The following is a 14,735-nucleotide window of genomic DNA, read 5'->3' as shown; positions in this document are numbered from 1 at the left end:
TGAGGGCTGGAGAGGCTGCTCTGGGGCTTCTGGCTCTGGATGACCCTGCTCTGAGCCAGGGGGATTGCACCACATGATCTCCAGAGGTGCCTTCCAGCCTCAACCATTCTGGGATTCAGGATCCTAAATTTGCTTCTTGTCTAGCTTTTTTTTTTTTCATTCCCTGTTTCTCCTAGAGGGAGAGCAAGTCCTGGAGTTGCTTGTAGAATCATCTCTCCTCCAAAAAAAAAAACCCTTTTGACTGATTCTCTCCATAAGCCCAAACAACTTACATGGATTTTTTTTCAACAATGGGACTGGGAAGAAGGATTGAAGTGAAAATATATTATTTTTACATGAATCTCAGGGCAGTATTACTGAAAATATAATTCTTTTGTCTGAAACTCCTTGAGTTTTCAAGAAGATGATTTTGTCCCAATCCTTTTTTGGAGAGACATCTCATCCTGCACTACCCATTGCTGGTGGCAAGGTGTGATGCAGGTGGTTGGGGAAGGACCCTGGATGGCTTTGCATGCAGTTTGTTTGAGACAGAGTTTAGGTGAAAGTTGCAGCTCTTTGTGCCTGCAACGTGCTGTTGACGTCTCTTCCCTGTGTGTCCCAGGAGAGGTGCACAGGATCACCATCCCCAACCCCAGCCAGAACTCAGTGGTGGTGGAGGACCTGCTGCCCAACCACTCCTACATCTTCAAGGTGAAGGCGCAGAGCGAGGAGGGCTGGGGCCCCGAGAGGGAGGGAGTCATCACCATCGAGTCCCAGGTGGACCCGCAGAGCCCGCTCAGCCCCGTGCCAGGTGAGCTGCTGGGGACAGGAGGGTGGCTTTGATGGCTGTGCTGCTGTCTGCAGTGCTGGCCTGGCTGTTTCCTCTTTGACACATCCTTGTCAGGATCTCTCGCTGGTCAGAGTGACCCTGAGAAGAGTTCAAAAGTCTCTTTTCCCAGTCTGGCACTTGAAGAAGGTGTCAGGCTCTTCATTTCTCAGTCTCAAGGTTGCTTATTGTACCTTATCTATAAAATTCTTTCTCCTGCCCTGCTGAGGTCCATCCAGCAGGACAGTTCCAGGCACTCTGCCTGCCCCTGGGGCGGTGTTCTGTCCTTATACTAAAAACTATGTGTACAATGTTTACAATTATTTCCCAAAACCTATCACCTATGTTAGACAGTGAGCTTCTACTCTAGACCAATCTGTAAGTCCCAATATCACAGCAGAAGACAGAGGCCAAGAAGGAGGAGGAGAAAGGCTGGACACGTCCAGATCCCTCTGTCTTGCCCCCCTGAATCCCCATTCTAAAAACCCCAAATCTACTTTTTCACCTTGTGATAAATTCACTATCATTCTACTTAATTTGTCATGGCTTGCAGATCTTCATCTAAGGTTGGTGATTTGCTCCACGGGTCATAATCAAAACCACAGGCATTTTTGGGCTCTGTGCCAGGGTCTCTGAGCCCCCTGGGAGGGGTCTTGGCTGCTCAGGACAGCCAGAGGGATGTCCTGGGTCCTGGCACATCCTCACCTCTCTTTTCCTTCCTCTCAGTTTGGGACCAGGACCTTCTTCCCCACACACTCACTTCACACTCTTTGTCCAGAAAGCTGAGCCCTTCCAGCTCATTCCATAAATGCTCTGTTCAGATCCCTCCCAGGCTCCCTTTGCTGTTATTCTGACGTGTCCCCTGTGCCTTGGCAGGTACCCCCTTCACCCTGAGCACCCCCTGTGCCCCTGGACCCCTGGTTTTCACTGCCCTCAGCCCGGATTCTCTGCACCTCAGCTGGGAGAGGCCCCGCGAGCCCAATGGGCCCATCCTGGGCTACAGGATCACCTGTGAGATGCTGCATGGAGGAGGTACAGTGTCAGCACAGCTCCCTTGTGCTGAGCACCAGACACCTCCAGCTAAGGCAGCAATCTGCTGCATTTTGGCTGGGACCAGTAGAAGAGTTGTGTGCAGACAAAGTGGGGGCACGAGGCTGATGCCAGGCCTGGGAGCTGGTGGCTCCTGACACTTTGTGCCATTGTGTGATCTGGGCTAACAAATGTGGTGGGAAGAGGAAGGACCTCAGCCAAAATCCCATGGAGGCTGTTAAGGTTCCCCACTGCAGTGAAATGGGGTTGTTTTAACCCTCAGTAGAAGTGGGTGCAGTCCTGCAGCCTGTGGGTTGTAAAGCTCAGGGACAGCTGAGGCAGCAGAGTTGAGGGGTTGTGTGTTTGGAGGGACCATCACTCTGGTCTGTCTTCACCACTCTGTGTCTCTGGATTAGGGGAGCCCAGGACAATCTATGTCGAAGGAGACAACCTGGAAACCACCCTGACTGTGCCCCACCTGAGTGAGAATGTCCCATACAAGTTCAAAGTGCAAGCCAACACCACCCAAGGCTTTGGGCCAGAGAGAGAAGGCCTCATCACCATTGAATCTCAGGACAGAGGTACAGTACCCTTGTGTCTGTGGAGGTGCAAAGAGAAACCTCTCAGAGCAGGGAGCACAACTCCTGCAGTCACTTTCCAGCTCTGGTGGTGACTCCATGCTCCATGAAAGACATGGAGACAGTTTTCCATAAGGCCAATGCTGTGCCTGGTGAGGGAAGATTCCTGAGCTTGCTGGTGCTCACTCTGCAGTGTTGAGGAGTCGGAAGCTCTTTGCTATTTCTTGACTGACTTGTCCCTTTTCCTTCTCCCCAGGTGCTTTCTCCCAGTTTGGAGGACAGCAGTACATGAGAGAAGTTTACAAATTCCCCACTGAATACACCACCAAAACCAGCATTAGCCATTCCTCTCTGGATCCCCACTTCACAGGTAGGGGCTCATTGTCGCTTTGCAACCCACAGGAAACAAAGGGTAATTCTGCTTGAACAAAAGGTCTGAGGCAGCTTTTATCAGGTGGGATTGAAGAAGGTCAGCCCTTTTCCTCCACTGTGTCCCTGCTTTGCCCCAGGGAGAGCTGCAGCCATTTCCACACGTGCTGCTCAGTCCTGGAGGGAATGCTGTATTTGAGAGTCCTCCAGGACTATCATTAGGGACCAAATCATAGCTCTTCCCGCAAGATTCAATCTCTTCAGAGCAGACAGAAACAGAGCAGTGGGACAAACATCTTTACTCCCATCAAAGTAGTTGTCCCATGTTCTCCCACTTGAGCTCATGGGTTCATGCTGCAACACAGAGAGCTTAGGAGCTGTCAGGAGATGCTGACATAGCAGAGCACTGGGTCACTTGGTGTGGAGGTGTTCACAGGGGTCCCAGGACGAGGGAAGAGATGAGAATCTTGACTCTATGTTTCAGTAAGCTGATTTATTATATTAAAAGAAAATGATATATTAAAACAATACTAAAAGAATAGAAGAAAGGATTTCTTCAGAAGGCTAGCAAGGAATAGAAAGGAATGATAATAAAATCTTGTGACTGATCAGAGAGTCTGAGACAGCTGACTGTAATTGGCCATTAATTAAAAACAACCACATGAGACTGATCAAAGATGCACCTGTTGCATTCCACAGCAGCAGATAATCATTGTTTACATTTCATTTCTGAGGCCTCTCAGCTTCTCAGGAGAAAAGGTCTTAATTGAAAGGATTTTTCATAAAATATGTCTGTGACAACTTGGTGTGGAGAGGTCCCTAAATGCCACTTCCTATGATGGAAAACTCCTGCCTGGAGCTGTGGGGCAGAGCAGACCCTGTTCCCTGTGACCCCACCCGTGGTGCCTTCCCTTGCAGACGGGATGCTGGTGACCACCCAGCACGTGGAGAGCTCCAGCAGCACCCTGACCCAGGAGTTTGTGAGCCACACGGTGATGGCCAGCGGGACCCTGAGCCAGCAGCTGGAGAGGCAGTTCTACGAGGCCTGAGCCAGGGAGGCCAAGCACCAGCAGGACTTCTGGGATCAGTGCCAGCATTTTATGGAACAACCCAAAGGTGCTTCACCCAGGTGGTGCCTGGGAAGCTCCTCCTGCAGGCACAGACCCTCTCAGGCACTCCAGGCTCGGCACTTCTCCTTTGGAGCCCAGCACACTCAGAGCTCTGGCACAGCTGGGTGGGTAAGCTCATCCTCCAGGGCAGAAATTGGGGTGTCTCCATGGCTTCAGCCTCCCCAGGTAAATGGAATGGAATGATTTTATTGTCAGTTCCACAGTTTTGAGAGGATCTCAGATGTCAAAACCATGATTTGTAGAGGGTCACCATTTCCATTTTTGCTCCAAGCTCTCTGGTGACTCACCTGTTCACTAGAGTTGTTTTGTTCAGTATGGGGGTTTTTATGAGAGCTGCAAGGTAGGGCTTTGGGGTAACCTGTGCTTTCTTATTGCACCTATTTGTGTCTGTCCTTTGCTGCTGACATTTGGTACCACAATAGCAAAGCCTAACCTTTCACTTGTGTTGCGTTACTTGATGGCCTCAGATGCTTTTGTTTTTTTGCATACAACATTGTACAGTTTACATAGTATATATATAAATATATATAAATGTATTTTATTATTTTATAAAAAATGGAGGTGGATGAGATCTATGCTCAATGTGGAGGCTACACAGGGGCTGTGGCTGCTGGGAAACAGGAATAACTGGAAGCAATGAGTTAAGGGCTTGATCCAAAGGCCTCTTGAACCCTTTGATGATGCTGGTGGGCTCGCCTTGGATCTTGTATCCTTCAGCCCCAGAGGCTCCAGTAGAAGGCTGCAAGGGCGCAGATCCACCCACTGCAGAACATCTCCCAGCTGGAGCATTTGGACACAGAAGGGCTGGGAGCTTCCTGGAGGTGTGGGATGGGAACTGTGCTGGGATTCCTCACACAGCTGATGTGGATAGGGTGAGATTTCAGGGCAGAAGATGTTCGGTACCTTTTAAAAGAGTTTTTGCCTGGCAACAAGATCCATAAAGGAACCTGTGCTCCATCAGTAAGCACAAAAGAAGAGCAGGCCTGGAAGAACAGGCACTCCCACTGTCCTGAACAAGTCTGAGACTTCTTCATCTTCAGCTCCCCTCACAGAGGGCTGGGCTGAGCTGAGACCCTGCTGGGTTTGATGTCCCAGTGCAGGGCAGGATCCCTGGAGGCTCCCTGGCCTCTGCCAGGGACAACAAGCAGTGCAAGCTTTCCCTGGCGTGTCCCAGCTGCATGGGAGCAGGTCAGGAGCCTGCCTGGAGCAGCAGCTGACACTGCTCTGGGTTAGAGCTTCCAACCAAAGCAGCAGCTGCCTGGGCCCCTGGCAGCATCACCAGCCTGCTTTGATCTCACAATGAACCTTGGCTTTTTTTGTGGTTTTCTTTATTTCTTTTTTTATTTCCTTTTTTCTTTTGGACTCTGAAGAAGAGCTCACCACCCCAGCTCCTTCTCCTCTTCAGGCTTTTTATTTCACGGGGGGAAGGGCTGTACACCTTTCAGCCAAAGATGGATGTGGGTGAACCAAGTCCACAGGAATCTCCATGACTGCAGATGGAGCTGGGTCAGTTTTGAACTTGGCTCCAGGGATCCTTCATCAACTCTGAGGTTTTACTGTGCCTTCAAGAAGCACTTATTTCTCCTGAGCAAGTGCCAGGGGCATGAGGCTGCCTCCCTCCCTGCTCCCTTCTTGCCTGGGGTTGGGATTTTGTCTCCTCCTGCTCAAGGACTCCGTGACCCTTTGGGATTCATGCCTAAACAGGGAGTTTCTCAAGCATTTTAACCAAAGATGATCCTGTTCTCCAAGAGCAGAGCCTGGCCCATCATCTGCTCTCCAGGGAATCAGGCCTTCCCCATGCACATGCACTAACCTAGGCCTGTCTTTTTTAATTTATCTGGTTTTGTTGGAATTGGTGCTGTTTCAGCCTTTCCAAGATAGATCCAGAGCAGGTCTTTGATCAGATGGCTTCCTCTTGCACTCAATAAATATTTTCTCTATATTCTGCCTCTTTGTTGCTGATTTTTTTTTTAATAAAATAAAAAATCCCTCTTCCCCCTGCTATCCTCTATCTGCAGCAGATGCAGGGCAGGGGCCAGAGGCAGGAACTTCTGCCAGGTGTCAGTGCCTGCTGCTCCTGCACTGCCATCCCCTCCTGTGACTGCAGCTCTGCTCCTTACACCAGTGCAAACTGGAATTAAACCAGTATCCTCTGAGGAACAGTTCCAAGTGATTTTGGCACACACAGGCACAAAACACCTATGCAAATGCTTTGCTTTTATTAGCTAAATGATGCAGATGGACAAACTGATCCCCTTGGGGGGGAGGCAATGCCAGCCCAAGGTTCCCAGGGGAGGTGGTCACTCCTCTACATGGACAGAGCCTTTGCCCCTGCTGAGGGCTTGGTGAGGTAGAAGGTGGCTTTGCCACTGTATTTCTCCTGAAAAATAAGAGGAGCAGTTGAGGCTGGGGGCTGCCAGAGCTGGGGGGAGAGGCCCTGCTGGTCAGTTCCACACTCTGCCCCCACTCTTCACTGAACTGTAACTCCTGGTCGTGTTTCCTCTCTCCCACCTCTGCCCCTTCTTTCCCCCTCCTCCAGCTATTTTCAAGGTGCACCACGATCTCATAGAGCAGTAAAATGATGTTCTGCCTTGTTCACAGGCCCCATGTCCTGACATCCCCATTCTGCTGGAATTTCCAGCTACCTGAGCATGCCAAGGTGCTGAGTTAGGGAACACTGGTGATGGCACTGAGATCTTTCCCAGGCTATGACTGCCAGTGTTCAGCTCAGGAGTACCCAAGCTCAGCTCAGATCCCTTTTCTGTGGATGGATTTGGCCTTCCTGAAGCTCCCCCAGCACCTTTTCACTCCCTTTCTCAATGCAAAGAGGTTCTGGGGCAGGCTCTGTGACTGGCACAGAGTACTGAACTGCCTGCAGGAGCTCAGTGCATCAACAGGCTCAGGGCCATGGACAGGCTCCACCAACCACAAATGGCTCAGGAGTGACAGTTCAACAGTGTCCCTGTGCTGTGCCCCTGAGTGTTTTCTTGGGATCTTTCAGTCTCCTGGGGCTTTTCTGCCACATACCTGGATGTGCTTCTTGGCTCTGTCTGCAGCCCCAGCCTCCAGCAGTGTCACCGTGCAGCCTCCAAAGCCTCCCCCGGTCATCCTGCTGCCATAAACCCCATCGACTTCCAGGGCTGCTGCCACCAGCTGGTCCAGCTCGGGGCAGCTCACTTCATAGTCATCCCTGGAGAGAGGAGAGCCATGCTCTGCCCTGTCCTGCACCCTGGGCACAACTGCTGCACCCCTGACAGCTCCAGCTTGTGTCCTGTGCAGCCACTGCCATGGCAGCAGTGCTGGGTGCTGCAGAGCCTGGCCCAGCTGTCAGCATCCTCGGTCACCCTCACCTGAGGGAGTTGTGGCTCTCCACCATCAGCTTCCCGAAGGTCCTGTAGTCCTTGTTCTGCAGCGCCTGCGCTGCCTCTTCTGTCCGTGCTATCTCGCCGATGACGTGCCTGGCCCGCCGGAACACCTCATCCCCCAGGCGGCTCCTGGCCTCTGCAGGGACATTGGTGTTCCTGCAGCAAAGCCTCACAGCCTGCAGGATGCTGCAGGGCTGCATCCTGCAACCATCCTGTGCCAAAGCTTCCCTGCCCGCAGCACATCCCATCACAGGGTGCGCGCCCACCCGCCTGCCCCAGGTCTCAGCCCAGGGGGCACCAAGCTCTTGATGCCCCAAGGAGTGACCAGAGGTGAGGGGAGGGCTGTCCCCACCTTCCAGCTCGGCCATGGTGGCATCCCTGAGGCTGGCCTTGCCCAGGGCCGCTGCTGCCTCCTCGCACTGCCGCCGGCGCGTGGGGTACTCGCTGCCCGTCAGCGTGTGCCGCACGTTGGAGTTGGTGATGAGCACGGCCAGGCTGGGATCGCTCAGCGGGACAAGCACGGTGTGCAGGGACCTGCAGGGACAGCTCAGCCATCTGCCCGCCCCCTTCCCCCCCGGCTCTCAGGCACCCGAGTGAGGCTACGTGGCAGGCAGATCCTGAGCTACAGAGGCAAAGTCCAGGTGGTTTGGGATTTCACTCCAGCACTTCACTCCCTCCCAAATATTAGTGCCATAATAGACCCTAAGGACCGTGGGAAAGACAACCCAGGCAAGCAGCAGAAAGGTTGCAGGAGGAGGAATCAAGACCAGGAGGAATAAAAGCGCAGGCTGCCCCGCCCCCATGACGAGGTTTTGGGCTGGGTTCAAGGGTTAACCTCTCCCCGCACTCCTGCCCTCAGTTCATGGCCACAGGGCCAGCTCAGCCCCAGCTGCTCAAGGAGCTGAGCACAGCACAGCGAGCCCAGCCCTGACACTGACCGGCAGTCGATGAGCAGGGCGTGGCCCTCCCGGCCCATCACGGAGATGAACTGGTCCATGATCCCACAGGGCATCCCAGCAAACGTGTGCTCCGCCTTCTGGCACGCCAGTGCCTTGGCTGCCAAATCCCCATCGTCTGTGCCACAGCAGAGACACACAGGTTAGCAGCTCCTGCAATTTTGTCCCTTGCCTGGGAGCAGGGGAAGCAAACATGGAGGTAAAGGGTTGTTTTCCTGTGGAATGGGGTTTTGCAGCTGCAGGTGCTTGTTCCTGCACCCCTGCAGCCTGGACCCCAGATCCAGCTGGATGTGATAATTGACACTGGTATTTCAGGTATCTTGATTTTTGGGGCCATTAGGGAGGGGAGAGGATGCTCCCAAGGGAACTTCATCTTATCCCCCTGGCCAGCCCCAGGAGTGGTCCATGGATTTTAGAGGTCTGGGCAGGTCAGGCTGGATGAGCCAGAGGAGCCACATAGGCAGGGCAGTGCCAGCTGGGGAGTTGTTACCCACTCACAGCAGCATTTTCCCAAGGGCTGTGGGACCTAGCTAAGGGCATCCCACTCATCCTAGCTCCCACCTAGAAGCAGATGCCAGGGCCCAGAACAGGCTGCTGCCTTACCAGGGCAGAGCTGCTGCAGGAAGGTGTAGGTGGCCACCTCCAGAGAAGCTGAGCTGGAGAGGCCCCCGCCCAGGGGGACGTCACTGGCCATGACAGCGCTGAAGCCTGGCACGGGACCACCTGCAGGAAGAGAAGCAAAGGGAGGAGGGGGGCCATGAGCCCCTGCAGGGCTCTGTGTGCCCCACAGCTCACAGGGAATGGCACAAGGAGCCCCTGTGCAACATTCAGAACACAGGGTGACCCACAGCAGAGTGTGACCCTGCAGCCCCCCAAGCACGGGAACCTTTGGAGCTGAGATTGAGTTTGCTGGAGCCTGGTCCTGGCAGAGCTGCAGGATTACACAGACACCACAAGAGCCCCTGGAGCACTCCAAAGCTGGATGTGAACAGCAGTTCCCTGCAAGGGGGGCTCTGACCCACCCCTCAGCCCGGCCTTACCCCGGTAGTGCTGGATGACGCCCTTGACGTAGTTGGCCCAGTGGGGCTGCCCCGGGCTCAGGGGGCTGCTGGCAGTGGGAGCCGGGAACTGCACCTTGTGGGGCTCATCTGCCTCTGCCGAGGTGGTGATGATGGAGATGGTCTCGTCCTGTGTGGGGGCTCCCACCAGCACCGTCCCCAGATGCAGGGCCTGGGGATGGGGAAGGTGGGCTCAGACCCTGCAGCACCCCTTGGAGCATCCCCACAGGTGGCAGGTGACAGCTGTGGCTGCTTCAGCCCACAGCTGGAGCATCCAAGTGTTCTCTTTAGCCCCCCAGAGCTCCCGCTGCACACTCTGGCTTGGCACAGAATTAAACTTCCTGCCTATTTACTGACCCACGGGGTCAGCCTTCCCACTGAATGTGCCTGACCCCCAGCTCAGTGCCGGGTGCTGCTTGTTGGGCTCCGGGGGAGTGGTAACCACGCCAAGAATGGGAGAGGCTTCGGGACGTTTCCTTGTCTGTCAGGGAATTCAGCTGACCTGCTCCCACGCTCCTCGGCCTCACAGTAATTATCTGTAGATTTGATTTAAGACTGAGTGGGGACTTTGCCGCTGAGCCAAAGCGGCTCAGAAGGAGCAGGAAGCTCCTGCTGTTCTGAGCCATCTCTGCCACCAAAACATCGCTCTCTGGGAACGGGAAGTTGTTTGACCGGGCTGCAGAAAAAAGGCTTCAGCCTCTCGGAGAGGTGGTTGGGAAGAGAATCTCATGCCCGTGAAGCGATGAGGAGTTGGTCTGCAGGGGGGGCTGCAGCAGGTCCGGCTCCGAACCCCGCGCTCTGGGCAGGGGATCCCGAGGATCCCTCAGGGTCCTGGGTGGGCTCGCCTGGAGGGGACATCCCGAGACGGGGATGGGAAGGCGGTGGCCGAGCACCCCCGTGAGCTGCCAGGAGGACCCGGAAGGGTGACACGGCGAGAGCCCGGGGCCGGGCGGCAGAGCACGGCCCTTACCATGGGCAGCACGAAGCCGTCGTTGTAGTCGGTGTGCTCCCCGATGAGGTTGACCCGGCCGGGAGCCCACACCGCCAGCAGCGCCGGACCCCCGAAAGCCTCTTCGTGCACCCGGCGAGCGGCCGCCAGCAGCGCGGACGAACCGGGCTCCGCCATGGCCGAGCTGCACCGCCCCGGATGGGTCCCGCACCGCCCCCGAGCGCCCCGCACCGCCCCGAACCGCCCCCAGGAGTCCCGCACCGCCCCCGAGAGCTCCCCGAACCGCCTCGAGCCCCCGCACCGCCCCGAACCGCCCCGCACCGCCCCGAGCGCCCCGGGAGCCCCAACCGCCCCGAACAGCCCCGAGCGCCCCGAACCGCCCCGGGAGCCCCGCACCGCCCCCGAGCGCTCCGCACCGCCTCTTCTCACGGTCCTCGGAATCGCTGTTCGTGCGCATCCCTCCGGACAGGGCGAGCGCTCGTCCACACACCCCGAGTGTACCTGCGGCGGGGCCGGCACCGAAGATTTATAGCACATATACCCATATCCCAAAGCCTGTCCTAATACACGTAGAGATTAATACGTGTTTGTTTTGCACGTGTCTCATATATGCGGGTTCTGCCTATGCAATGTATGGAATTTATGTATCTGTACAGATCAATAGGTGTGTGTGTGTCACTGTGTTACACCAATGTACAGCAGCGTCTGTGCTTTCCGTTCAAGTGCACGTACACCTGTGTGTGTGTGAGGTTCCCCCCGCCCGTGGGGCCGGGCTGCTCCGCTCCGCTCCTGGGGCGGGGCCCGTTCCCCATTCCCGGTTCCCCGTTCCTGGTTCCCGGTTCCTGGTTCCCTGTTCCCCGTTCCCGGTTCCTGGTTCCCATCCAGCCGCCGTCGCGGGATCACCTGGCCCTGGGGGACGACAAGCCCATGGCCAGGAAGGAGCCGCTGCTCAGCGCCCTTAAAGGTGAGCGTGGGCCCCCGGCCCCTGTGCGAGCCTCTCCTGGCCGCGCTTGGTACCGGTCTGACCGGACCGACGGCGGGGCCGCGCTGGGGCTCCCCGGGCCAGCCCCGCCGCCCGACCGTGGCTTTGGGGAAGTTTATCCGCGTTCCTGCCCGGCGCAGCGGCGGCAGCCGGGGGGTGATCGGGCCATGCTGGGGTGTCGGATCCCCCCGCGGGGCCGTGCAGAGCTGTAGCCCCGGTACCCGCTCCCCTCTCCCGGGCTGGGCACCCACGGTGCTGCCGCTCTCTCTCCTCCCCGCAGGAGGGGTGCTGCGGCTGCGGGAGGGCGGGGGGCCCTGCACGGACACCTCGCCGCACCTCGTGTCCCTCTGCCAGCTGCTGGAGAGCATCCTGCGCAAGGGGCTCCGACGTGAGTGACCCTTCGTGCCCGGGCGGGCGGTGGCAGCATCCCCGGGCCCGCGGCGAGGGGTCTCGCACTCCCTTTCTCCCGCAGAACCGGCCTGGGGATTCCGCCGCAGGGATTACTGGCACTGGCTGGAGCAGCTCCCCGCGGGCACCAGCGGCCGGTGAGCGTCCCCGAGCTAGGCCGGGGTGAAAATCTGAGCCGTGGTGGCGTCTGTCACCATGAGCGACACGCTCACCCCAAAGAGCCCAGGCGCAGGGAGGAGGCTCGGTGTGCGGCCAAAGCTGCTTCCCCTCTCCCCGAACAGGCCGGAGCCCCTGTCCGTCAGCATCCGGAGAGCCGCGGGCTGTGAGCGGGTGCGGACGGCGCAGGGCCGCGGGCGCTGCTTTGTGCGCTTGGCCCTGCAGGGGAAGGTGCTGGCGGCGGCCGTGGGGCAGCTGGCACGGACCCCCCGACTCCTGGAGGTGCGCACCCGGGGGGAGCTGCTGCCCACGGGAGGTGGGCTGTGAAACGGAGGCGTAACCTGTGCTTTTCACTGGCTTTCAGTTTTATGATCCAGGGAGCTCCATCCTCGGCAGTGAAGATCTCCGGGGTAAGATGGTGGCTCACCCGAGGCAGGATGCAGCCTGTGTTATGGCACTGCACTGCTGCTGCAGGGGAGGGGGAAGAGTCCACTGTGATTTTTCTAATCCAAACTTAGCGCTGGAATCTAAATACATTGCTGCAGTGATGGAGAAAAAACCCAAACAAACGTGTAAATATTTAAACATGATTTGAATCCATCTAAGGTTGGCTTTAGTGTCATGGGAAAGGAAAATTTCTTCTGAAGTATCTTCCACATTATTCATTTGTATCAAGGATTCTGGCTTAAGCAGACCCAGTCTGGCTTTGAGGAGAGGCCGTGTTGGATCAGTCTGGGCTGAGAGGTGGCACGGGGGTTTAAATGGCTGCATTGCCTTGACAGGCTGCAGCACTCCATCCATCCACAGCCAGACTCTTTGGGGGGCCAGGCCAGGGTGGAAGCCTTTAATCTTTTGATTATGATAAATAACCCCATGTTAAACCTGTACATCAATGGTTTATAAATCAGCCGTGCTGCTGGTGCATGAGCAGATTGCAGACCTGGCAGTGTGATTGCAAGGTTTGTGTAGGAGAGCCTGGGCAGCTTTGCTGTGCTTCTAAGGGGAGAAATAGTCAGTGGCATTTGCTGCAAGTCTTCGTCTGAATTTTGGGAAAAAAGGTACCAAGCTGCCCCTGTGCCAGCAGCAGGAGCCTGGCATGAGCCCCCAGCAGCACCTGGGTGCATGGTGCTGGGATGCTCTCAAGGCCTCGCTCCCAGGACTCATTAGTTACACTGAAAATGGCTTCATTCAGTCCTCTGCCGTGCCCCTGTGAGGCTGTGGCTGCCAGGAACCAGCAGTGATGCTGCCTCTCTCCATCCCCATCCCTCTGCAGAGCCGTTCCTCTCGCTGCTGCTGGTGCTGACAGAGATAGATTTCTCCCTGGACCTGCAGGTGCAGTGGTGAATCAGTGGGGTGGTGACCAGCACAGGGCTGCCAACGTGGGGCCCTGGCCCCTTCCCTGACACTCCTTTGTTTGCAGAATTGCAGCTTCTTGGATGAGAGCTGGCTGCTGCCGGTGAGAGCCCATCGGGAGCTGTCCTTCCGCCACCTGGCCCTCCCTGAAAAGTCAAATGAGGAAGATAAGGAACAGTTTGGTGGGGAGGGATTGCCACACACCCCGGGGTGAATTGGCTCAGGTTCACCAGGATGAGCAGAGCTGCCTCTGCTATCGAGGCTGGATCCTGCTGGGTACTTGCAGCATCACCAGGAGCAGATCCCAGCATTCCCAGGAGTAAAACCAAGCAAGAGAAGCACCCAGGCCTGAATCTCTGATATAACTGAAGTTTTCCCATGCTCCCTTCCCTGATTTCTTGCCCAAAAAATCCCCATTTCCCTAGGCTGACACAGATTACGCATCAGTTGGTTTGCTCAGTGAAACATCAGTGTGTTACTGAGAACAGCAGGAACGCCTTCATGTCTTTTAACGATGAAGAGCATGCCTCCACCACCTTTTAAACCCAAAAGAATCCCCAAAAAGCTCGAGGCAGCTTTGGGACCGGCCAAGGCGTGCGCTGAGCCGTGGTGGTGCTGCAGAGCCCGGGATGCCGCTGGCTTTGGGGCATTTCTGACAGGCAGTGCCCCCGCTGGCCGCGGCTCAGGCCCGGCTAATGCGATGTGACACTGAGTGCTCTGCACACAGCAGCGCCTCTGGGGAGGGACAGCTGCGTCCCCCGGCTGCGTGGGGACATGTGGGGTGAGGCAGGAGGGCTCTTCAGTGAGTTAAGGGTTTGCTGTTGCTTTGCCATCCCATCCTTAGAGCAGCTTTGTCCCTTCAGGGTCTGGGCACAGCCCAATCCTGAGAGAGGACAGAGACAAGCAGCCACTGATGGTCCCAGCTCAGCCTAGGGCACTGGGACTTGCCTCTCCCTGGGCTCCCAAAGACCTGGCTTGGCATCAGTGCCAGAAATTATCCAGGGCATGGGATTCCTTGGATGTCCCACGGCCATTGCCACTGTCACCATCCACTCTCTTGCAGGTGTGCAGTATTTACGAGACAGTCCCATGCCGAGCCCTGGGGATGGTGCTCAGGTAGGAAATCTTGATCCTCCTCTCCACTCTCCAGAGGGATCTGGTCAGTACAGCCCTGAAAATGCCCCAAAAAGGGAAATAAATATCCTGCTGAGAGCATTGGGGCTGTCTCGGGTGCTTTTCTCCCCATCAGCTCAGCCTTGCCAGTATCTGCTGTCCATGAGGTGGCTTTTCCCTGCATTCAGTGTATGGGTGAAATGTCATGGATGGTACAAAAGGGGAGCCAGGCAGGGTCCCTGGGGCTGAGTTGAGGCTCGGCTGCACCCCCAGGTACGTGGATGGCCGAGTCTTTGTCACCAAGGTGCTCCCCGGGAGCCAGGCAGAGGTGGACGAGGTGGTGCTGGCCGGTGACATCCTCGATGAGATCAACGGCTGCTCTCTGAGATCCGCCTCCCCCGGGCAGGTGGGTGGGGACAGCGGGCTGGGCTGTCCCCTCTTCTGCCCCCTGCTCCCCTCTGCTCCTTCCTCCCTCCCTCCAGGC

General features: G+C 56.5%; 3 protein-coding genes and 1 long non-coding RNA gene across 8 annotated transcripts in view; 3 read left to right on the top strand and 1 right to left on the bottom strand.

Annotated features, from left to right (window-relative positions):
• Positions 1-5,853, top strand: part of ITGB4 (integrin subunit beta 4) — a 31,325-nt gene extending 25,472 nt beyond the window's left edge. For all 5 annotated transcript variants that reach the window (XM_077188335.1, XM_077188337.1, XM_077188338.1 and 2 more), the window contains 5 exons: positions 602-790; positions 1,682-1,837; positions 2,251-2,415; positions 2,669-2,782; positions 3,700-5,853. In XM_077188335.1, the coding sequence (XP_077044450.1) occupies positions 602-790; positions 1,682-1,837; positions 2,251-2,415; positions 2,669-2,782; positions 3,700-3,830 (755 nt within the window). In that variant the 3' untranslated portion in view covers positions 3,831-5,853. The remainder of the gene's footprint in view (positions 1-601; positions 791-1,681; positions 1,838-2,250; positions 2,416-2,668; positions 2,783-3,699) is intronic.
• Positions 5,854-6,111: 258 nt separating this feature from the next.
• Positions 6,112-10,450, bottom strand: GALK1 (galactokinase 1). Its single transcript, XM_054645309.2, has 8 exons — positions 10,261-10,450; positions 9,273-9,462; positions 8,836-8,955; positions 8,215-8,350; positions 7,629-7,810; positions 7,262-7,412; positions 6,939-7,101; positions 6,112-6,291 (listed from the first exon to the last, which is right to left on the bottom strand). The coding sequence occupies exons 1-8, from the start codon at positions 10,414-10,416 to the stop codon at positions 6,220-6,222; spliced, it is 1,170 nt and encodes a 389-aa protein (XP_054501284.2). The 5' UTR covers positions 10,417-10,450; the 3' UTR covers positions 6,112-6,219.
• Positions 10,451-10,848: 398 nt separating this feature from the next.
• LOC143695529 (uncharacterized) lies at positions 10,849-11,797 on the top strand. The gene is made up of 3 exons (XM_077188502.1): positions 10,849-11,203; positions 11,502-11,609; positions 11,694-11,797. Exons 1-3 carry the CDS (start codon positions 10,849-10,851, stop codon positions 11,768-11,770), a joined length of 540 nt encoding a protein of 179 aa, XP_077044617.1. The 3' UTR covers positions 11,771-11,797.
• A 118-nt stretch (positions 11,798-11,915) lies between these two features.
• LOC143695506 (uncharacterized) lies at positions 11,916-14,257 on the top strand. Its single transcript, XR_013184765.1, has 5 exons — positions 11,916-12,067; positions 12,150-12,195; positions 13,059-13,117; positions 13,206-13,241; positions 14,202-14,257. It is a non-coding gene; the product is annotated as an uncharacterized LOC143695506 (long non-coding RNA).
• The last annotated feature ends 478 nt before the right edge of the window (positions 14,258-14,735 follow it).

This window comes from Agelaius phoeniceus, chromosome 19 (assembly GCF_051311805.1).
Source record: "Agelaius phoeniceus isolate bAgePho1 chromosome 19, bAgePho1.hap1, whole genome shotgun sequence".
In the NCBI taxonomy this organism is placed as follows: Eukaryota; Metazoa; Chordata; class Aves; order Passeriformes; family Icteridae; genus Agelaius; species Agelaius phoeniceus.
This window is presented reverse-complemented; position numbering and strand designations above follow the sequence as displayed.